We start from the raw sequence: 23,447 nt of genomic DNA, 5'->3' as shown, positions 1-23,447 counted from the left end.
TAGAGATATTCTATAGATATCTTTCATTTGTCGTTCCCCAATAACATCATGTGAAGACAATACAACAGAACCATTTTGACGACAGTGATATCGTCATCTCCCTATGGTCTCGTCGAGAAAACTCGCTTCAAATCATGATATTGGACCTTCTAACATCCCAAAAATAGGTCTCTTGAACCTTATCTCTAAAACCTCATGGAATATATGATGAAATAACAGTGATCTGATTGAATGGTAGCCCGATCATAATTGCAAACCTGAATGGGCTGAATTTCATGTTAACCTCATTAATCTTAAACCAAAACTCATTTCTCCCTAATCTCCGATACAATTGTTGCAACATGAATGAGTGTACCAACACTATGTTAAATTTCGTATCTAGTAATCGTAGCAAATACCCAAAATAAATCCTCTCAAACCACCACAATTGTGTTTGTGTCAATGTAGATTTGATCTTGAACATTGAGTTTTGTTGTATACAAGAAGCAACCTCTGCTTGAAAGTATGGTGCCTTATTTGGGATTCTTAATTGATTGCTAGGGTCCACATGTTTTCTTTTTTAGGTAACATCTTATAAAAATGAAATTATTATCATATCAAAGTTGATAAGAATTTCAAAAAAAAAAATATATATATATAATCAAATACAAAAATAAAAAACAGACTTCAAATTTGAAAACTATATGTCAAAAAACTTTAAACTAAAAAAATCGATTTAAAATTCAAAAACTATATATCTAAAAACCTAGAATGAAAAAAAATAAAAAATTGGATTTGGAATTTAAAAATTACATGTCAAAAAGCCCTAGAATAATAAAAATAAAAAAAATCAATCTGAAATTCAAAAAACTATACATTAAAAAACTTTAAAATGACAAAAATCGAAAAACCAATCTAAAATTCAAAAATTATATGTTGAAATACCTTAGAATGAAAAAAAAATTGAAAAATTAACTTGAAATTAGAAAACTAAATGTCAAAAAAATCCAAGAATGGCAAATACCAAAAATAGGTCTGAAAATCGAAAACTATACATAAAAAAGCCTAGGAATTACAGAAATTGAAAAACGAAACTTAAATTTAAAAACTATATGCCGAAAATTTGCTAAAACCAAAAAATCGACTTAAAATTCAAAATGACATATCAAAAACCAAGAAAAACAAAAATAAAAAACAGATATAAAATTTGAAAACTACATATTGAAAAACTTAGGAATGATAAAAAAAAAAAACCTAAAATTCGAAAACTACATGTCGAAAACCCTATAATGTGAAAAAACAGATATAAAATTCAAAAACTATACATCAATAAACCCTAGATTTAGACAAAATATCAATTTACCCCCTTAACGATTTCTTACTCTCTTGTAGATCCTAAATGTTTAAAAATATCAATTTGTCCTTTTATCAATTTCTCCCTTTCCTACAGGTCCAAAATAAAAACTCATCACCCCTTCCTTCTGAGATCCCATGGGTATCATTGTTTAACAAATCAAAATTTCCTCCTTCCCCATAGGATACTTTTCAAAAAAGCACAATTTCTTCCCTCCTTATGGGTTCCTCTATAGACCCCCCCAATGTAGTTATTGTTTAAAAAATTGTATTTCCCCCCTCCCCTGTGGTTTCGATTCAACTCGGAGGATATTTATCAAACCGAGGATTCTTTTGGTTGAATATTTCTCACTCGAGGTGACTTTCTAATTTCAAAATACCAAATTTTCAACCAAGATCTCATTTTCCGACTACCATTTCAACAACAAATGATTATACATTTACTAAAACACAATAGCCCTAAACTAACTCATCCAAAACAAGTAAAAATCAAGCCACAAATTAGTTGTTCAAAAACAAAAATCCTAAACTAATAATACCTAAAATTTTCATCTAATTGGTAAAATCTAAGCACCAAAATGATTCAAACAAGATAAGAGATTATGTGCTCGCCTTTTTTTCCATTTTTGTCACCGAAAAGTTGCAAAAATGTTAGAGAAAAGCCAAAGATTGTGCTATAGTTGGAGGTACATGGAAAGCCTCGAGAATTCTTCAAATTTTGCAACAATGAATTTAGGGGAATTTTGGGTGGGAATATGAATTTTGTTGGTTTATATATGAGTGCATTTCACTTATTTAATGTAAAAGGGGCATTTTTGCTTAAGTTATGTAGATTTGGACAATTTTTTTAAGCCCCTAATGTTTAGGGCAATTATTTAATTTTTCATTTTTAAAGGTCTATAATGAAAATATAAGTTTAAAAACAAAATGAAAAAGAAAAAAAAATATTTCTCATATTCATTGAAATATTTTCTATAGACAATGATTTGGAGAATTATATTTTTTTCTGTATGATGAGATGAGACATTTTTTTTCATCTAATTGTTTCATTGAAATTAGATGAATAATTGTCACTTTTTAAAAAAGATATATTATAATCACCATAGGTTTGAGTATCTTAATTGATTTTATTTTTTTATAAATTTTTAAGCAAAATCTGTTGGTTAATATGATATTATTTTAAAAAATTCATTATAATTTGATAATAAGTTGAACTGATTGATTTCTGATTGAACCATAAACTAATGAGACAATCGATTTGATCACTGATTTGATTCTAAAAACATTGTTATTAACTCTATTATAATATTTGCGAATATGACATAAATAACTATTGATTTTATCATATAGGTGTGAAATAATTTTTTTTTCAAGCATAAGTAGTGAGATTTGTCATTCATCAAACTATGGGTGAAAATTAGTTTTTGGCTTATAAAAAAAAAAAAAAATTATAGTACATAATTTTTTGCTTTTTCGATAAGATCCATAAACTTTTTAGTTGAATTAATATTATAACAATAATAATTCATTACAAATTTTAGTATTTGATGGTTATAAATATTAAATAAGGTTTACCATGAATTGATGTATATAATTTTATGAATGTGAGGTCATTTTCATTTAGAAGAAACTTTCCTATTTTGAATAAGATGAATTGACCTATTGACCTCCCCTTTAACCCAATTAAGTCATGTGCTGTAACATGAGGATTTTGACTTTATTAAATGAAAAACATTAGACAAAAATTAAAGAACAAAATCTCTGAGATTTGTGAAAAATAAGTCTTTTATAAAATTTGAATAATGCGCATTGCATGTTTTGAAAAAAATGAAGGCATGAAAAAGGGGGCCTTTAAATATTTTTACACACAAATTTTTAAAATAAATTTTATAATATATATATATATATATATATATATTTTTTTTTTTTTTTCTAACGAGAGATTTTTTTTTGAATTTTTCTATTAATAAATTAAAAGTCATAATATAAGTAAATATTTATAACATTTAAATGGAAACTTCACATAGATTACATAACATATTATTTATTAACATTTTTTTGAAAAATATTCACAAACTTTTATGAAATGTAATTACCCATTTACCCTCGTATATATATTTTTATATTGTGTTAACTTATTGATAACATTACCTTCTATACAAACTCTTACATCATAATCGAAAGCTCGAGAGAGTAACAACATCTCGACAACTAATCTTCTTTAATTTATTTACCATTTCTTGAAATTTTTTTATATTTTACTCTTATTAAACTCATAAAATCATTATTCAACTCAAACTAGATTTAATTTAAACTAATTGAACTTAGATTAAAATAATCGAGTTTGAATCAAAGATTAAGCTTGATTTTATAAATGATAGGAATTTAAACTAATTCAAACATCCCATTTAACTTGTATCAAATTCAAAATTTGATTGTTTGACACAACATATTAAAAAGAGGCATCAAATAGGTCTATCCGTACCTTCAAGCCCAAATATAAGTTTATATTTTCTTTATCTATTTTTATTGATTTATTTTGAACTCATATCCATTTTGATCCAGTCATATCAACCTGCCCCACCCATTCTTTGGATATATTATACCTATTAAATATAATTTTAAAATGGCCCAACAAGTTAAGCTACTCAATGATACCCAGATAATATACAGAAGGCCAACAAACTATTTCCCACTCAATTTTTACCCTAATCTCAAAAATATATTCACAATAAATAAAAAGTTTAAATATCTATTTATAAACTAATTTATATTAAAGATAAAAATAAAATTAATATTTTATCGTTAAATCTTAAAACCATAAAATTTATATAATTTTTCTCTCTTAATATAAAAAATTAATAATTTCATCTATAATTAAATTTATATAAACTGTTTTTCTTCCTAGACATTTTTCTTCTATCTCTAGTAATTGGTTGCCGTTCCCCCTGTCGATGGGCCTTTCTACTATCATTTTTTCCCTTCGTTGATATTTTTATTAGACTGATTTTATTAAATAAAAATGAATAATTTTTGTCTGATAAAGAGGCCAAAAAAAAGGTGGTTTCCGCCCAACGTTGTCCTTTGGCCTATATAGAATTGTAATGATTATTTTAATAAAAAATTAATAAATTTGCTTTTATTTTCATGAATAAAAATTTTTTTAAAAAAATTTCTCCTACTTGGGCTTTATATATTGCTTCTTGCCACTGCGTTTTTAACTATTTAGGTCACTTTCTCCCCCGTGGAGCAGAACTGTCAAGCTGCTAACAATTCCAAAAACCATCCAAGCCCTTCAATCTTCTTCATTAATCAATCCTTCAATGGCTCTAAAGCTCTCAACTTTCACCACCCCATCCCACAAAGTTCCTTGTTTTGCTCTTCCTCAAATGGCCAGTCGCAGATCTCCCAAGTTCTCCATGGCTTCCACTCTTCGCTCTAACTCCAAGTCAGTCTTCATTTCAGTACCTTTTTCTTTTCTTCTTTTGTTCTTTTTTTCTCTCTCAAGTTTTCATTTTTCTTGTTTTGGATCTGGGTTTATGTTTTTTCCCTCTGTGTGTCTTCATCTGGGTTGGTTTTTATCTTGTTGTTTAACCCTTTGATGCGTTGCTGTTTTGTGGTGAAGTTTTCACTTCGTTGCTTTACCGTTTTATCAAATTTTTTATTTTTTTGATAGGGGGATTTGTTTTGGTTGTGAAATTTGTGGATTTGGTTTTTCTCTTGGACGTGAGTCATTCAAGTTCATGCATTTAATGTATGAATTTTATTTGAGTTCTTATTTCAATTTGTTCATTTCACTGAACTTTAATTTTTGGAGGGTTATTTAGTATTTGTTTTTTATTTCATATTAAAAGGTTGGAGCGATTGTGATGACTGATTTTACTTTGTTTTCATTACTTGCAGTGTATCATGATTCATGAATTTTAATGACGTAATAAAATGAAAAGATGCTGAATATGCTTTGCAACAATAGTCATTTACTTTGTTCTTGCATTTTCAAGGTCATTTGAGAAATTCAAAACAAGTTTTTCATAAGGTGGTTGAAATTTGTTCTGTTTGATTTGAGGGTATTTAATGCACTCTCTGGTTTCATAGTTTTGCACAATTTTTTGTATATCATTTTCCATTAGGAGGTGTTGGAGTTGGTTTAAGATATTTGATTTTTCCTATTATTCATTTTCATACATAGGAGTGTCTGTTTTCACTTAATTATTGATATTTTTGGTCATTATTATATATTATTTCTTACAATGTTTCTTCAGTTGAATTTTCGTTGGTGAATATTCCATTTGCATATAATCGTTGATGCCCCCGGTTTAATTTTATTTATTTCAATTATATATTATTTTTATTTTGCGTCAAGTGTGTGCATGCCTGCCCAGCTGTTTGTTTCTTACTTTCTTGGTGGTTGAAGTTGTTTTTGTCTTTATTTAGACGCTTCTCGAATGATATTGGATTTTCCATCTTAAGGACAAGCTTTCTTAGGTGGAAACTAAGGGCGTTTGTGTTTTTACTTCTTTTGCTTAACTTGCTTTTGTTATGTTTTTCATGTATTGTTCATTGGTTCATTACTCTTCACTTTTGTGATTTTGAAATATGATCAATGATTCTTGATGTACTTTTTTTGGGTTTTAATTTGCTTAGCATGCTTATGCGAATTTTGGTTGGCAAGTTGAAGCAATATTTCATTGCTTTTGCTATCTTATTTATCTTTTCTTTTGTCTTTATCAAATTGTGGTTGAATTTACATCTTTAGAAAAGATATTCAAGTTGGTGAAAGTGGTTTGATACCTTTATGCATAGATTATTCTTTTTAATAATCCATCCCTTGCATTGTTAATGGTTGGTGGATCTTTGGCCTAGTTTTAAATTTTAGCTTTAGTTTAAGGAAAGCAAAAAAAAAAAAAAAAAAGTTCCAATTCTAAAGATGGAAAAACCCTTTTGAAATGATTTTGAACTAACTTTGTTTTGTCTTGTTGTTGGTTAACAAATCAATCTTTGTGGCTATTATACCATTGGAAGTTTTTTATGCATGCTTTTCTCTTTCTGATTATAAGTGAGTTTATTGAATTTGTTTATGATTTAGTCCCAAGTATTTCTCTTTTGGTTAATACTTGCTTCTTTCAGTTATTCATATTCCAAGACACATTTTGTACTTCAATTGTTCTTAATATTTTTTGAAGTAAAAAACTCTAGTTGGTGAACCTAGTTTTGGTGAGCAATCATTTTGCATTGGTTTCTTGTTTCACATCTCTTTCTTGAGCTGCTGGTCATGTTTGGGAGAATGGAAGAAATATTTATTTTACTCTCTTCCCCTTGTTTTGGTTTTGGTATTTATTAGTGAACTACTTTGTGGTGGTCCTGCCTTATTTTATATATTAAATTTATTGTGTCCATAAATGTAAAGCGTTTTTTATGTCTCTCCCATGAGCATCTTATACTGATCAATTGCACAATTTGCCATCAGCTTGAGCTTTTAGAACGGTGATATTTTTCCCCTCCATGATGCTAGAATACAGATTCTCAGTCAAATAACTATTTAATGTTTTCCATATACATTATTTATGTACCTACTTCTTAGTCGATGACAAGCCTGGCCGATTAGTTTATGAATTCATGTGTTTTTGACTAATCCAGTATTAAAATGCATTAAGAAAATGTAAATAGCTGGATGAAAATCCTGGTTTAATTTTGCTTGTATATGCCGGAATTACAAACAGTAATGTGTTATGCTTCTTTAGTTCCTGCTCCATATGTTTGTGTTTTGGATATGATTGGGTGTTCAAAACTTACAACTATTCATATATATGTTATGAGCTTCTGTTGCTTTGGATCGTTTAAGCTTTAATTACTGTTGTGATGAATCCAATCTGAACTGAGTACCTGATCCTGAATTCTTCTGCTTGATCCAGGGAGGTTGACAGTCTCAAGAAGCCTTTTACACCTCCTCGAGAGGTTCATGTTCAAGTCACCCACTCGATGCCTCCCCAAAAGATTGAGATCTTTAAGTCCTTGGAGGATTGGGCTGAGCAGAACATTTTGGTTCACCTGAAGCCGGTTGAGAAGTGCTGGCAACCACAAGATTTTCTGCCAGATCCTGCATCTGATGGATTTCATGATCAAGTTAAGGAACTGAGGGAGAGGGCAAAAGAGATTCCGGATGATTACTTTGTTGTTTTGGTTGGAGATATGATCACAGAAGAAGCCCTTCCTACTTATCAAACTATGCTTAATACCTTGGATGGAGTTCGCGATGAAACAGGTGCAAGCCCAACTTCTTGGGCTATTTGGACTAGGGCATGGACTGCTGAAGAGAATAGGCATGGAGACCTTCTCAATAAGTATCTCTACCTGTGCGGACGAGTAGACATGAGACAAATTGAGAAGACAATTCAGTATTTGATTGGATCAGGAATGGTAAGATCCTTACCTCTTAAATTAGTACCCTTCTATCTGAACATCATTCAATAAGTAATTCACAATATTAAAAATCATAGATACATGCATGTGTGCACACACCGGCACATAAAAAGCATGCACACAAACACAAGATTTTGTAATTATGCATCCACTGCTGACATATGTTCATCAGTCTGTTTGGTATCCCATCTTGTACAAATATGTGAGATTATGGAGCCAATCACCTGAGAGTTCACTGTCTAACCGGGCCATCTATGTTTTTTCTCTTCTATTCAAATTTATGAATATGGTTAAAATAGTATTTTCTTAAATTAATCTTTTTCTGTTATTATGGGTATCATTTCATAGGATCCCAGGACAGAGAACAATCCCTACCTTGGTTTCATCTACACTTCATTCCAAGAAAGGGCGACCTTTATTTCGCATGGAAACACTGCTCGTCATGCCAAGGAGCAGGGAGATATGAAATTGGCTCAAATATGTGGTATAATTGCTGCTGATGAGAAGCGCCATGAGACTGCGTACACCAAGATAGTGGAAAAGCTCTTTGAGATTGATCCTGATGGAACTATCATGGCTTTTGCTGACATGATGAGGAAGAAAATCTCCATGCCAGCTCACTTGATGTATGATGGCCATGATGATGATCTTTTCGAGCATTTCTCAGCTGTTGCTCAGCGACTTGGTGTCTACACTGCTAAGGACTATGCAGACATAATGGAATTCTTGGTCGGCAGATGGAAGGTTGATCAGCTAACTGGACTTTCAGGTGAAGGACGGAAAGCTCAAGAATATGTTTGTGGATTACCTCCGAGAATCAGAAGGCTGGAGGAGAGGGCTCAAGGACGTGCCAAGCAAGGACCCATCATACCATTCAGTTGGATTTTCGACAGACAGGTGCAACTCTAAGTGCAGACTCAATCAACATCTCCAGTTTCGCTACTTGTTGCAAGCCTCACACACAACAATAAACTAGAGGTAAAAAATTTCCAATCAACTTACTGTTGTATACTGCTTTATTGATATGCGTGAAGTGAATTGATAGGGGGTGAGTGACCATGGTCGAGGTTGTAGATACAGTTATTTCTCTTGCTGTGCCATTATATACGCGGGGCGGCTGTAGTTTCGTTGTTCATGTTTCTTTTTTTACTGTTTTTCTCTGTATGAGCTTGTTTTACTTTTCAATAGTTTGTCTGGGTATAAGCAAAGCAAAGAATCTTCATGGCAATTTTGATGGTGGTGGTGGTGGCAGCAATGATAATCATAATGATCTATGCTAGTTCAATATGGATAAACTGATTATGATAATAATGGTCATGATCTGATCACAAAGTTGATTTTGTGTTTTGCTTTTGTTTTCCTCTATGGGATTTCATATACCGGCCTCGCAAGAAATTTTTCGAGGGTTTGTTTTATATTATAAGTGTCACATTCTATGTTACGAGTCTCAGCGCAATTGATATTACACTGGTGTGTTAAAGTGTCATTCACTCTTCGATGTACTATTTCGCATGTCATGATTTCATTTTCTATTATTGTTTTTAGACCCAATCTGAACTTGATCCGATGTACTTAAATAATTATTAGAATAATATTTAATCAGTTTTGTATATTTAATACTTAAATATATAATTCAAATTATATTTTTTCAAAATGTATGATCATGTGTAATTGCAGTCTCAGGTTTAAGTTACACCAATTACAAAATTCTATTAAAAAAAAAAAAAATCCTTTTCTTACAAAAGGGTTTGGGATAGTCCATGCCTTGAAATGCAAAACTTTAACCCTAACTTTTGTGGGAGAAGCTTTGGTTGAGTTAATTTAAACCCGAATATTTAAATAAATTTGAATTTCCTTTATTTATAAAAGAAAGTTTAATATATGACTTAAAGCTCAATTTATTCTATTTGAACTCCAATAAGAGTTTAGAAAAGCTGCAAAAGAATCCAACCCTCAAAAGATTTATCAGTCCAAAGCCCTGATTTTGGCCACAAATTGAAGCCTCACAGCTAAACACAAGGAGCAGTGTTATGTATATAATTTTTATATATGATTTTATATATAAATAATGATGTATTATTATATAGTCAACCTGTATGGTGAGAGAAAACCATACATTCCAATTTTCAATGAGATTTTTGATAATTTCAATTATTTTTTTGTGATTAGAATGGATAAAAAGGTTAGCATTGCTTATAATGTTGAGATTTAGTTACTTTGCATAAATTGCATGCTGTCTAATAAGACTCTGTTTTGTGTAAAATGGTTTGAATCAATTGCAATTTTCATTAAAATTTTCAGTAATTTTATGTTAAAATAGGTTTAAAATTGATTATTGTTGAGATTAGTTTTAAAATGGGTGATTTAAGATAATTTTGTCATCATATGTGATTCACAGTCACTATACAAGTAACACAGGATGAAAGATGAGGATGGTGTATTTTTTGAATGTTTGTCGAGTATGTATAATGAAAATAGTTGGAGGCTATTGATAATTTCCAATATGTAGATGAGTGGAAGGTATTTTTCATCATATAGCACATAAGGAGGGTTATCGATAGGGTTGGATTCGAGCCGAGTCAAGCTTGACTCAACTTGGTTTACATATAGTTGAGTTTGAGCTCGTCGAGTTTATGAAAACTAAGTTTGAACTCGATTTGAATTCAGTTTGATTTTTTTTTTTGTTATTAAAATGACGTCGTTTTAATATATACTTATCAAAACGATATCGTTTTGTATCAAAATTTTTAATTAGAAAATCTAACAAGTAGCTCGAGCTTGACTAGGACTGAGTCATTTCAAGCTCGTTCAAATCGAGTTCGAACGGGTTTAGTTCAAGTCTAGCCCTAGTTATCGATATAAGTAAATTAGTAATCAACAATATGATTATCATATATCGTATTATATAATATAAATAAAAAATAGTACGTAGTTTAAAATATATCAAAAATTAATATTATACTGTTGACAATTTATATATCTATAATTTTATTAATACAAACCGATATTTTTTTTAAATAGTAATAATATGACCTAAATGTATCTAATAATTGTTAAAATTTTAAATGTGTTGATGATATTTTTCAATATGATAATATTTATTATCTTATTATTATAATTATTTAAAAAAATATATTTTATGATATAATATATTATATAAGGCTGAAAAAATAGTTTTTAATATATGATAATTTACATGATTCAATTACCTGGATCAATAAAATATCAATTTAATCTTCAAGCCAATTGCCGATTTATTAAGTTGCAAGGAAAATTAATTCCAATGATAAAGATTTGAACTTCATAAAAGAGGGCGTTACCAATTCAAGCAAACAAAAAATTAGAGGTAGATATAAACTAAATCAAACTGAACCCAGATAATCTTTAGCTTGAATTTGATTTAGAAAAATAGTTTTATTTAAATTTGTTAAATCATCATTAAAGGTGATTTAAGTTTTATTTAAATTTATAATTTAAATCTATAACTCGTATATGTGATTCAAATTTATGAGTTATTGACAAAACAAAGTTATTTAATAATTACTCAATATAATTTAAATTGAGTCACAAGTCAAATTTGAATTAAATCATCTATTTAACTTATAAGCTAAACAAAGAGCCGAAGCTTGAATTAGGCTCGGTTTTAGAATAAGCAAAACCTTTTAATTTGAACTCGTTTCAAATTCGAAGTAAATAAATTCGGACTGAGTCAATTTTTGAGTCTGAGCCAACTCAATTCGGGTTCAGCCCTAAGTCAAAATCAACAATTATAAGGCAGGGAATTTGAATCAAAATGCCTAAAAAAGGAAACTTGAAGAAGATATTATGAGCATCTGTGTGCTCGCTGTCTCCGTTGTTACTTGGGAAAAAACGAAAACGCATTCTGTATATTCGAAAAAGAAAATATAACCCAAAAAAACAAAGAGCCAACTGCTAACAAGATATATTTCATATAATTATATCTCAAAATTGGATTCATATAATTATGTATCAAGACTGGACTTACAACTAACAACACTTTAATATTGCATGATTCGACATTACCTCTGCAATTGTCAAGTAATGAAGTTGAATCAGAGGACAAGTATTTAAGTTTTGAATCTTGTGCTTCGACTGATACTGCTATTGATTCCAGAGGCTTCGCCACCATAAGGACCAGTAGGCTTCCTGATATCCCGAACTTGCCCTTTACGACGCATGACTGCCATCTGATGCTTATTCTGCACGCAACAGAAGAAAGTAAATTAACTGTTCAGAGGATCAAGAGTACAAGAGTATTATCTAGTATGGGAAATATTCCCTGTATTTCTTTCTTGGATTTTTAACAGCTTCTTGTGTGGACGAGTCGGGCCTCTGTTTTTCTCCATCTGTAGATGCAAATTGGCAGCAAAATATAATTTAAAGTTGGAAAGCAATGATAGGAAAAACACCAAAACATGCAGATAAAAATGACTAGCCTCACCTTATATGTGATCTGCCGTTTTCCGTCCACGGTTTCTGGCAAAGATGGGATTGCTTGAATCCTGGAAAATGTAAACATGCTTTTAGATGCAATAACCACAAATTGTAATATATTAGTAGATAATGAAAATAACATGAAGGATTATACAATGTAGAATAATTTAAATCCTTGCACAAGTCAAGATTAGAAGAAAATACTTATTGATTGTATATAATATTGTATCTGTCAATACTAAAAGTTAATCAAAATTTTTACAGTAGGGTGCGGTTGATATTGTTTGATGTATAAGCTATGCAAGCCAAATGGGAACAAAGAAGGCTGATAATTTAAGCACGGTGCAAGAATAGACCTCTTATAAATCTCAGCTTTAGAAGCAAGTTTTTGAGCTCGTTGTTGCTTCACTTGTTCGTAAAATTCATCTTCTGACACTCCTGTACCCTGATCCTCTGAGTCAGAATCACCTTCATCATCCTCGTCAGCCCCAGATATGCCAAGTTCATCTCTACCATCATCCTCAGACATAATTCCAGCTCCTGCCAACACTTTAAGCTCATGTTTTCTCTGCCTTTCACCAATATCATCTCTCTTAGGTAAATCATCATCACCAGAAACAACCTGCCGAAGAGGAGTAAAATTTTTCCCAGGGTAAATTTCAAGTTCTTAAGTTTATCATAAGGTAACAGAAAGAAGAGATGATATAGTCAACTGTTTTACCTTTGATTTATTTGGTTGAGCAGTAACAAGTTGGGAAAGTTTATTGGAGCGCAATGAGCTTACACGCCCATTACTCTGTCCATCAATATCCATATCATCATCATTAAAATCATCATATGTTTCAAGTTGTCTGTTCCATTCCAAGTACAAAGAATTAGTTTCCACAATTAAAAAAATAATACATGAAGGAGCATAACTCAAAGTAGTACCCATTAACCGGTTTCAAACGTTTCTTGGCTTTATCAAGCTTTGAAGCAATAGTACTAAAGACTCCCTTCTGCTTCAATTTTTCCTCTAGGGCTGCTCTTATTTTTAACATTTCCCTGCTCTAAACACCAACTTGATCATTCTGACATATTAAAGTCTCAGAAATTTGCACACAGCAAAGGGCAACAACAGAAAATAAAATGCCATAGATAAAAAGAAAGGGTTGGGAAAAAAGATAAAAGAATCTGGTCTAATACATGATATTTCACCTGATGCTTGTGTTTCCCTCCTTTATTCTCATGATCCCTCAAAGATTCCTTTTCCAACTCATTTGCATCAGAAGTCTGTAGTATTACAAGGAAACCAAAAACTTACGAGATTTACTTCCAAAAGGCAAAGTATAAGATAGAAGAAACAAAATTTAACTTGCACCTACCACTGGTGCTTGCTTTGTCTCAGCTGAAATGTAAGATGATTTCAGGTGATCTTTTGTGACAGAATCAGATGCCATCACAGCATTTGCTTTAACCGACTTTTTCACTGTTTCAGAGCTGGTATGATCTTTCTTCAGAATCTCATCAAATTCAGAAGGAAGATTCACATCAAGTTCTTTTGTCTGTTAAGTGGAACATGAAACAGAAACCGTCAAGTTTAACAAAAAAAATGTTAACTTTGCACTTCTATAATAAACAAGCAGAGGAGCTCATGTCAATCACCATTTAGTGCAAAAAAACTCATAGATAAAAGGAAAAAAAAAAGTCTGAAATCCAGATACCTTCCAGTCAAAGAACAGCAATCAAATAAATTAAACTGAATGGAGAACAATAAATCTATTCCTATTAAAATGAAAATAAGTAGAATTATCTTAAATTGAAGAAAATTTTTAACTTGACCTTAACTTTCTATTGCCAATTCTAATTTATAAAAATTTTACTTATCTTAAATATGAAAATGAACAAGAAAATGACAGAACTTTAGGCCTTGCTGAGGGTTTTCAGGCCACCAAAAGTTACTAATCACATAATCTTTTTCATAATTCCATTTGCGACAATCTAAGGCTTGCTGGACTAAACATATCCAATAGTGTAGAATATTGTCATTGCATTATACTGTATGCACAATTTTAGTCTATCAAAAGTTTTGCCATGCTATGGAGGAAAAAAATTTAAACTCAAGATCATAGAGAATAATCTAAGGCTTTATAAGGGGAGCAAAAGACCTATCCAGCAAATCCTTGATCTTGACAAGGCAAGCTATGACAGGATGATCACGAACTGGCTGCCCTTCAGACTTGAGAAGAAGATAAAATGTTATGGCTTGGCAATAGGCCAGGAGAAGAAGTTGCTTCGCCTCAAGATAATGCATCCCACCTTCCAACTTGATCTCCTGCTCTTTAATCTTTACAACATGTCGAATACAAAGGCATCAATGTAATGAGAAACTAGACCATGCATAAATGGCATAATTATAATAAGTTGATCAAGTCAAAAGAATTGAAACAACTGAGAGTGACATAATGTAAAAACAATAACACAATATATGCATAGACAAACAATATACAAACAATATACAAAAAAACTCAATATGATTTCCTAGAAAGAAGGTTCAAAATAAAGAGATTAACATCCCAAGTCCTTGTATTTTACATTCCAGGTATACAGAACATCATATTGACATAAACATTCAAACTAACAGTTAAACAGTCAGAGAATAATACCTTGCTTAAAAGTGGATTAACTTTATTATCAAGTTGTGCAAGTGCGTCATTCAACTCTGAAAGCAAACCGATTAATTCAGGAGCAGAACTGAGGGGCAATATATTAGCCAACCAATCAAAAGCATAAGACACAAAAGGTAATAATCAAAAACAGAAAGAGAAAACAATTTGTAATTTAACACATTATTAGTATATAATGGAAAAGGCTAAACATCAAACATCAAGTACCAGAGTAAAAATGTATTTGCCATTAAATTCTGCATATCAGAATAAGAAGCCTATCCCCATTCAACCATAGATGAAGAACATGCCTTCTAACAATTAAGTAGTTTCAAATAAACATATAACATTGACACATCTCCTTAGAATACGAGAATAAACTTTACAAACACATAAATGCATTATATTTAATGTTTACAGCATAATCTCACCTGCTTTTAGCACATTTATGTTGAGGGCATGCAAGTGTCAGAAGCTTCCAGTTAGTGGGTAGTATTGTGGAAAGATGAAACCCTGTTCCTAAAAACTTTATCCAAATAATTTACATTACAATCTCATAGATTCAAAAAATAGACAAAGAAAGTTGTTTTTTTCAAAGAAACTGAAAAATTATATTAACAAAACAAAGCACAATTTATATCTCACATAGATGGTCTCTATGCTTGTATGAAACAGAATGAGACAGATGTATGGAAGGCTTAGTTGAAGGGAGTTATCTATCATGACTTTGTTATTAATTCTATCACCAGTATCAAACAATATATAGACCATTTCGCAATTTTTTCAAAGTTACCTGTACACTAAATCCATTTGCTCCTCCTTCGACAAAGCATTCACATCTTTCTTGACCTCCTCATAAGTTGTACCCACATCATCAACAGCTTCTTTGTTTGCTGCAGATACTGTTTTGCTTTTTCCTTTAACTGAGATTTCCTACATAACAATATGTTATGGCAACATGTTACTTTGAGCGAAGATTATTTTTAGTATTGAATTCTTTTCACTTAAGAAGTAAATTGCAAACTCAAAGGAAGAAAATAATGTGGAAACACACCTCCAAGGTTAATTCCCTATCACTCTCATCTTCACTATCACTAGAGTCTTGAAGGCCAAAGTCTTCCATTTCTAAAGATTTTGTTTTCTCTTTCAGCATTCTTACCACCTCAGCCTCCTCTTCTGCAGGTGATTCATCACCGCTTGATTGCAACTATAAAATTATTGGAAAAATTATAATCCAGTCAAAGACACCTTCAAAGCATAAAAGAAGATAAAACTATGAAGTTGTAACGCTATACAGACTAATTTGCTATCCAGGTATTAATAGCATACATAAATACAAGACAGTAGAAGTGAAAGGATAGTTATAACCATAAACAAAGGTATTTAAATCTCACCTCAAAATCGCGATTGTCACCATAATAATAATGGCTCTTCATTCCACCCCATAAAGTCTTCTTATCTTCCTTATCCTCATCATCATCATCATCATGCATTTCATCTTCAACTCCACCAAACTTTGCCCACAAAAATTTTTGTTGCCTTGCAACTACGGATAAGAGAAGTTGCAGTAAGTAATTGAGTGAAAAATATCCTTTACACTGGTGTGCTCTCCAAACAATTATAAGAATCCACATGAATGGGAAGAAGAAATGTTCTTGCAGAAATTGGATGGAGTTGCAACCAACTATTACAAGTGGAAGTGAAGAAAATCAATTCTGATCAAGGAACACAATTTAGACACATTTGGAAGCCTGATTAGCATGGAAACTTGTTTCATAATTTTGCAGGGCTGTCTTACAGAAGCCTTTCTAAAGGGACCATAAGGGGTATTCTTAATTCAAAGCTACAAATCAGCAAATTCAACAACTTAGGCACTAAGTCCTCTGTTGTCAACTTACTTCTTATCATTGACCACAGGTTTTGTGAATTGAGAATGTTATTTTCATATATTTCAGAGTACTGAACAGTACAATATATACAGTTTACAGAGAAGATATAACAGGAAATGAATCAATCAAATCCTTAACTAAATCAAATCAAATCCCTATAAATCAAATCAAATCAAATCCTAAATATATTATCTCCTAATATGCTTTGATATCCTTCCTAATATAACAGAATCAAATCAACACAATCAACACTCCCCCTCAAGCTGGAGCATATAAATCATATGCACCAAGCTTGTTACAAATGAAATTAATGCGAGGCCCTCGAAGAGATTTAGTAAGTATATCCGCTAGCTGATCATTTGAATTGACATGACTTGAAGAGATACAACCAGACATAATCTTTTCTCTCACAAAATGACAATCGATTTCTATATGTTTTGTTCTTTCATGAAACACAGGATTTGAGGAAATATGAAGAGCAGCCTGATTATCACAAAATAATGACATTTGTGATATTTTTGTAAACTTTAATTCTTGGATCAACTGCTTCAACCAGATAAGCTCACAAGTGACTAAGGCCATAGCACGATATTCTGCTTCTGCGCTAGATCTAGCGACAACATTTTGCTTTTTACTTTTCCATGATATTAGATTTCCTCCAACTAACACACAATACCCAGAAGTAGATCGTCTGTCAGATGGAGAACCTGCCCAGTCAGCATCTGAGTACCCAACGATCTGAGTATGTCCTTTATTCTCATATAACAGTCCTTTTCCAGGTGTCCTCTTAATGTACCTCAAGATACGAATAACTGCATCCCAATGACTATTACATGGAGACTGAAGGAATTGACTTACCACACTAACAGCAAAAGAAATATCTGGTCGTGTGATTGTGAGATAATTAAGTTTTCCAACAAGTCTTCGATATCTCCCAGGATCTGTAAGTGGCTCCCCCTGTTCGGGTAAGAGCTTAGTATTAGGATCCATAGGAGAGTCTATAGGTTTGCAATCTAACATCCCAGTTTCTTGCAGAATATCCAATGCATACTTCCTTTGAGAGATGACAATTCCAGATTTAGACTGGGCGACTTCTATACCAAGAAAGTATCTGAGTGGGCCCAAATCTTTGGTTTGAAAATTATTAAACAAATGCTTCTTTAATTGTTCAATACCCTCTTGATCACTTCCTGTAATAACAATATCATCAACATAGACCACTAAATAGATACATTTGTCGTGTGAAGTATGTCTATAAAATACTGAATGATCAGATTCACTCCGTCGCATACCAAATTCTTGAATAACAGTACTAAACCGACCAAACCAAGCGCGAGGAGATTGTTTTAAACCATATAGAGACCGACGAAGTTTACAAACCAATCCAGACTCCCCCTGAGCAACAAAACCAGGAGGTTGCTCCATATAAATTTCTTCTTGCAGTTCACCATGAAGAAAGGCATTCTTGATATCTAACTGATGCAAAGGCCAATGGCGAATGGCAGCCATAGAAAAAAATAGGCGAACAGAAGACATTTTAGCAACCGGAGAGAAAGTCTCATAATAGTCAAGACCATATGTCTGAGTGTATCCTTTAGCAACCAACCGTGCTTTCAACCTGTCAATCTGACCATCAGGACCAACTTTAATAGTATAGATCCACCGACATCCAACCGTTGAGTGACCAGGAGGCAAAGGAACCAGTTCCCAAGTATTATTAGCATGTAGAGCAGACATCTCATCCACCATTGCTTGTCGCCATCCAGGATCAAATAATGCCTCATGAACAGTAGCAGGGGTAGATATAGATGATAAAGTGGACACAAACGCATAGTATGGTGAAGATAAACGATGATAACTTAGAAAGTTATAGATGGGATGAGGATTACGAGTTGAGCGCATACCTTTGCGAATAGCGATGGGAAATTGATCATCAGGAGGTAAGACCGCAGAGACAGAAGATTCTGGAGCAGGAAGCGAGTGCACCGGGTCTTGAGAGACTGTCTCACCTGAAGGAGAAGCAAGGCCATCACCTGTAGAATGACTAGTGGGTGGAAGATCTGCACTAGTCGGAGATTGGTTAGTTGAAGGGTGTGAATTTATTAGGGGAACACTATAGGACACAGGAAGAACTTCTGTAATAGGAGACTTGTCTAGTTGAGAAGAAGACGAAAAATAAAGAGAAGACTCAAAAAATGTAACATCTGCAGAAAGATAGTAACGACGTGTAGTAGGAGAATAACATCGATAACCTTTTTGAAGACGCGAGTATCCAAGAAAAACACATTTAATAGAACGAGCAGACAATTTATCTCGACCAGGAGATAAGTCATGAACAAAACATGTACAACCAAAGACACGAGGTTGAAGAGGAAACAATGACTGATCAGGATATAAAATAGAGTGAGGTACCTGATCCTGCAAGACTGAAGAAGGCATTCTATTAATTAAGAAACAAGCAGAAATAACAGCATCAGCCCAAAAACGAAAAGGTGTATGACTATGTATGAGTAAAGTACGGGCAGTTTCAATAAGATGCCTATTTTTACGTTCGGCAATCCCATTTTGCTGAGGAGTATGAGCACAAGATGATTGATGTAGAATGCCCTTAGATGCCAGAAATTTAGTAAAGGGAGCAGAAAAATATTCACTGGCATTATCACTACGAAGAGTACGAATAGTAGTAGAGAATTGTGTTTCAATTTCAGCACAAAAGGATTGAAAAATAGAAAATAATTCAGATCTATTCTTCATTAAAAATAACCAAGTGCAACGCGAATAATCATCAATAAATGTAACAAAATATTGAAAACCTAAAGTAGACACGACTCTACTAGGACCCCATACATCAGAATGGACTAATTCAAAAGGTGATGTAGCCCGATTATTGACACGTCTTGGAAAGGATATACGAGTATGTTTTCCAAGTTGACAAGACTCACAATTAAAGGATGATAAATGTGACAAACCAGGGACCATCTGCTGTAGTTTTGACAAACTAGGGTGACCCAAACGATTGTGAAGAAGTGTTGGAGACTCAGTGATGGCACATGCTACAGAATCAGGTGGATTTAGTCGGTAGAGGCCCTGTGACTCACGTCCTGTGCCAATCATCCGACCCGTACTGCGGTCCTGTATAAGAACAGAGTTATTAGTAAATGTAATTGTACAATTTAGGGAACGGGTAAGTTTGCTAACAGAAATAAGGTTAAATGGACAGTCAGGGAGGTAAAAGACAGACTCCAAAGGCAAGAGTGGAAGAGGATGAGCACAACCTACCGCTTTGGCAGTAACGATAGACCCATTAGCTAATGTTACAGTAGGTAAGGAAGTACTCTTAGTAAAGTGAGAGAGTAAACGAGGGTTACCAGAGATATGATCAGAGGCACCAGAATCAAGGATCCATGACTCGGAAGAAGAAGATTGAGTGAGGCATACAGCTGAATTATCCGGATGAGCAATCGAAGCAATAAAAGATGAAGGTTGTTTTGCGCTCTGATATCGGAGATAATCTTCAAGATCAGCACCTGTGAGTGTCAAAGATGGTGGAGACTGCACTCTAATAGGATAATCATAAGTCTGAACAGTATTCGCAGTTTGAAGAGGACGACCATAGAGTTTATGACACTTGTCTCTGGTGTGACCCCATTTGTGACAATAATTGCACTTTGGTCGAGTTTCACGCCTATTGCGCTCACCTGGTTTGGAGCTTTCAATGAACATGGTGAATCACGAATTAGAAAATAGAAGAAGCTTTCTGAAACCAAGAAAAGTGAAGATCCGAAGAAATTGAGGCCCACAAACTGATCAGAAGACTGTTGAATCGAGAAACAAAGCCTTCGGAATGCGTGAACTATTCTGTGACGTCACCGGCGACGCGTGGAGCAGCTAGTGGAGATGGGTCTTCAACAGAACTAACCACCGGCGTCTACTGAGTCAATTGGCGGCGGCGGTGTAGTTCCACGTGCGCCGGAACAGTAGATCGGAGCTTATGTTTCAAGCGGAAAAACGGTTGGCGCGTGTAGAATATTCCGGCGTCGGATGACTGCAAACTCACCACAGATGGACTCGTCGGCGTCGTCTGAGTTCAACAGAAGAGGCGGTGTCGGTGCACTGTCGCCGGAACAGGAGATCGGCGTCGGAAGATACCGAGAGATTGAGCGGCGCGTGTAGGCGCGTGGAACGTCGAACGATGATGTTGCTTTGACGGATGTGTCGGCGAAAGAATCCTGATCACACTGGTATATGCACGATCACCGGAAAAACAATGGAAGCACAGTGATCGGAGAAGCAGTGGAGAAAAGACTTGGATTCGCCGGAAATTAAGTTGAGAACGCCAGAAAAATTTAAATGTTAGGCTCTGATACCATGTGAATTGAGAATGTTATTTTCATATATTTCAGAGTACTGAACAGTACAATATATACAGTTTACAGAGAAGATATAACAGGAAATGAATCAATCAAATCTTTAACTAAATCAAATCAAATCCCTATAAATCAAATCAAATCAAATCCTAAATATATTATCTCCTAATATGCTTTGATATCCTTCCTAATATAACAGAATCAAATCAACACAATCAACAGGTTTCAGTTCTGAAAATTTTTAGATAGCTATGATATGAAGCAACCAATATAAAGGCTGACCATTAAAGCATAAATAGTGGATTTTTGATAAAAGGTTTATATCCTGCTTCAAACTACAAGTGAACATAAATAGTGAATTTTGGATAAATCGTTTATATCTTGCTTCAACCTACAAGTGAACAAAGTCCTCAGCCCAGAAGACCAGTCCAAGAAATAAGGCAGGAGGCATAGGAACAGATGCCCAACGCAGCAGAATTTTATGGTAGCCATATTTTTTGGCTCATAAGCTTTACCCAATTTAGCAAAGTTTTAGTCAGTTCAATTTAGCGCCAACAAAAAAAAAAAAAAAAACCCAAAAAAACCACATATTATGTGTGTTTGTCAATATATATTTAAGCACTATCCAACATTATGCATGTACCAAATGAGTGTGTTAGTCAATAAATCATATCCGACACTATGAATCCACCCACGTGTGGTCTGATGGAAACAAAAAACCAATTCCTGTGCTAAAATATACTCATCTCGTTAGTTGAAATGATACATGAAACACAACCATGGAAACATCTCTATATCAATAGTTCAATCACATTACAATCAAGAAAACTAGAGACAACATGAATTTTTATTTTTACTATAGTATTTGAGTAAGTACAACATAATGTAACATATTTCAAAACATCTTTCTTACTTTTAGCAGCCATTCCCATGTCTTGAGCATCCTCATGCTCATCATCATCGTCATCACCCTAAAATTTAAAAAAAAAAGAAAAAAGAAAAAAAAAACATGATGGAATTCACTAAAGAGATGAAATTTGCTATGGAAAAAAAGATGATATATGAAAATTTAAGAGATTACTAAATGTCCAGCTTTTCAGTCCAAACGCAGCTAATCTGAATGACTATCTCTACATCAAAGACGGGATGTTCATTGTCTTCATCAGAATCCCCGACATCACCATTTATATCCAAAGGAATAACATCCCTTTGTTTGTGAACTGCAAAAACAAAATAAAACAAATTCCACCTCTTACTTTCTCAAACAGCAATGCTTTATCTTCTTTTTGACCAAATTGCATTATATAAAAAACTAATAGAATTGATTTAATATGAAATTTACAGGCATCGATTTCATCATCTATGTCTCCAGGATTAATATCTTCATCACGTGGTCTCCTCTACGAGCTCCTACTCCCCTTCTCTCTCCTCCCTCTCTTACCCATGATTCCAAATTAGCTTAAACCACAACACAGGCAATTCCCTGACTGTAAATACAAAATTAATTACACTAAAATTCTCAAAATTCGCTTGTCTTCCAGGCTTTTTCACCGCCGTGTGAGCTTCACGAGTGCAGCTACTCCCTCTCTTTCGTCGTTGAGTTCGTTAGTGTGCTTTAACTAGTCGGTTTAGCGCTAGGGATTAAACTTCCAATCTAACGCACGCTCGGATTGGTCAAAATCGAGATTGATCCATCAACCAGGTCAACACTAAGCCTGACTTTGAAAACATAATAATATGTAAGTATTTTACCATCTTATTTAATTATATAAATATATATAAATTAATTAATTAATTAATTCAACATAAAATGAGTTTGGACTAATGGAATTAGGGTGTATTAATCTTAAGGTCAAAAGAATCCTTCTCACATAAGATTTCCCTGATATATTGTTAAACTTAACCTATACAATTAACTATATAGAGTAAAATTATTATTTTATTATTAAATCTTAAAAATTTATAATATTTTTTTTTAATTTGAAAAATAAATATTTTTTTATAAAAATTAAGTTTTAAAAAATTTATTTTTTCCTTTAAAATTTTTGCTTCTTTCTCTAATGACTGAAAGTGATTTTCACCATTAATTGACCTTTCCATTATCTTCTCATGTTTTGACAATAATTCAAACCAAACAAAACCGTTTTATTTTTTAAATTAAATCAATCTATATAAAACCATTTTGTTATTTTAAATCAAACCAAACTAAAACGTAATTACAATTTTACTAGTTTTGCTCCTATAAAATGTAATCTTTATTTCTACAATCATCCTAGGCAATAGAAGCCTACAAAAATTTTCTTTTATCTTTGCTATGCTAAACAAACATCCCAATCATT

The 23,447-nt window shown here is 32.9% G+C and overlaps 1 protein-coding gene and 1 pseudogene across 1 annotated transcript; one reads left to right on the top strand and one right to left on the bottom strand.

Annotated features, from left to right (window-relative positions):
• Positions 1-4,544: 4,544 nt before the first annotated feature.
• LOC123207809 (stearoyl-[acyl-carrier-protein] 9-desaturase, chloroplastic) lies at positions 4,545-8,980 on the top strand. The gene is made up of 3 exons (XM_044625289.1): positions 4,545-4,780; positions 7,245-7,749; positions 8,101-8,980. The coding sequence occupies exons 1-3, from the start codon at positions 4,656-4,658 to the stop codon at positions 8,659-8,661; spliced, it is 1,191 nt and encodes a 396-aa protein (XP_044481224.1). The 5' UTR covers positions 4,545-4,655; the 3' UTR covers positions 8,662-8,980.
• A 3,053-nt stretch (positions 8,981-12,033) lies between these two features.
• On the bottom strand, positions 12,034-22,846 carry LOC123207812 (annotated as a pseudogene).
• Between the last annotated feature and the right edge of the window lie 601 nt (positions 22,847-23,447).

Source organism: Mangifera indica, unplaced genomic scaffold (genome assembly GCF_011075055.1).
Source record: "Mangifera indica cultivar Alphonso unplaced genomic scaffold, CATAS_Mindica_2.1 Un_0106, whole genome shotgun sequence".
In the NCBI taxonomy this organism is placed as follows: Eukaryota; Viridiplantae; Streptophyta; class Magnoliopsida; order Sapindales; family Anacardiaceae; genus Mangifera; species Mangifera indica.
The sequence above is the reverse complement of the archived record's forward strand: the minus strand, read 5'-3'. Positions and strand labels throughout refer to the sequence as shown.

What these genes read in the sequence shown, in the direction of transcription:
- LOC123207809 (XM_044625289.1), top strand. Translation starts at nt 4,656, where the DNA reads ATGGCTCTAAAGCTCTCAACTTTCACCACCCCATCCCACAAAGTTCCT. An exon ending in ACTCTTCGCTCTAACTCCAA is followed by an intron (nt 4,781 to 7,244) that starts GTCAGTCTTCAT and finishes TGCTTGATCCAG; the next exon opens with GGAGGTTGACAGTCTCAAGA. An exon ending in ATTTGATTGGATCAGGAATG is followed by an intron (nt 7,750 to 8,100) that starts GTAAGATCCTTA and finishes ATCATTTCATAG; the next exon opens with GATCCCAGGACAGAGAACAA.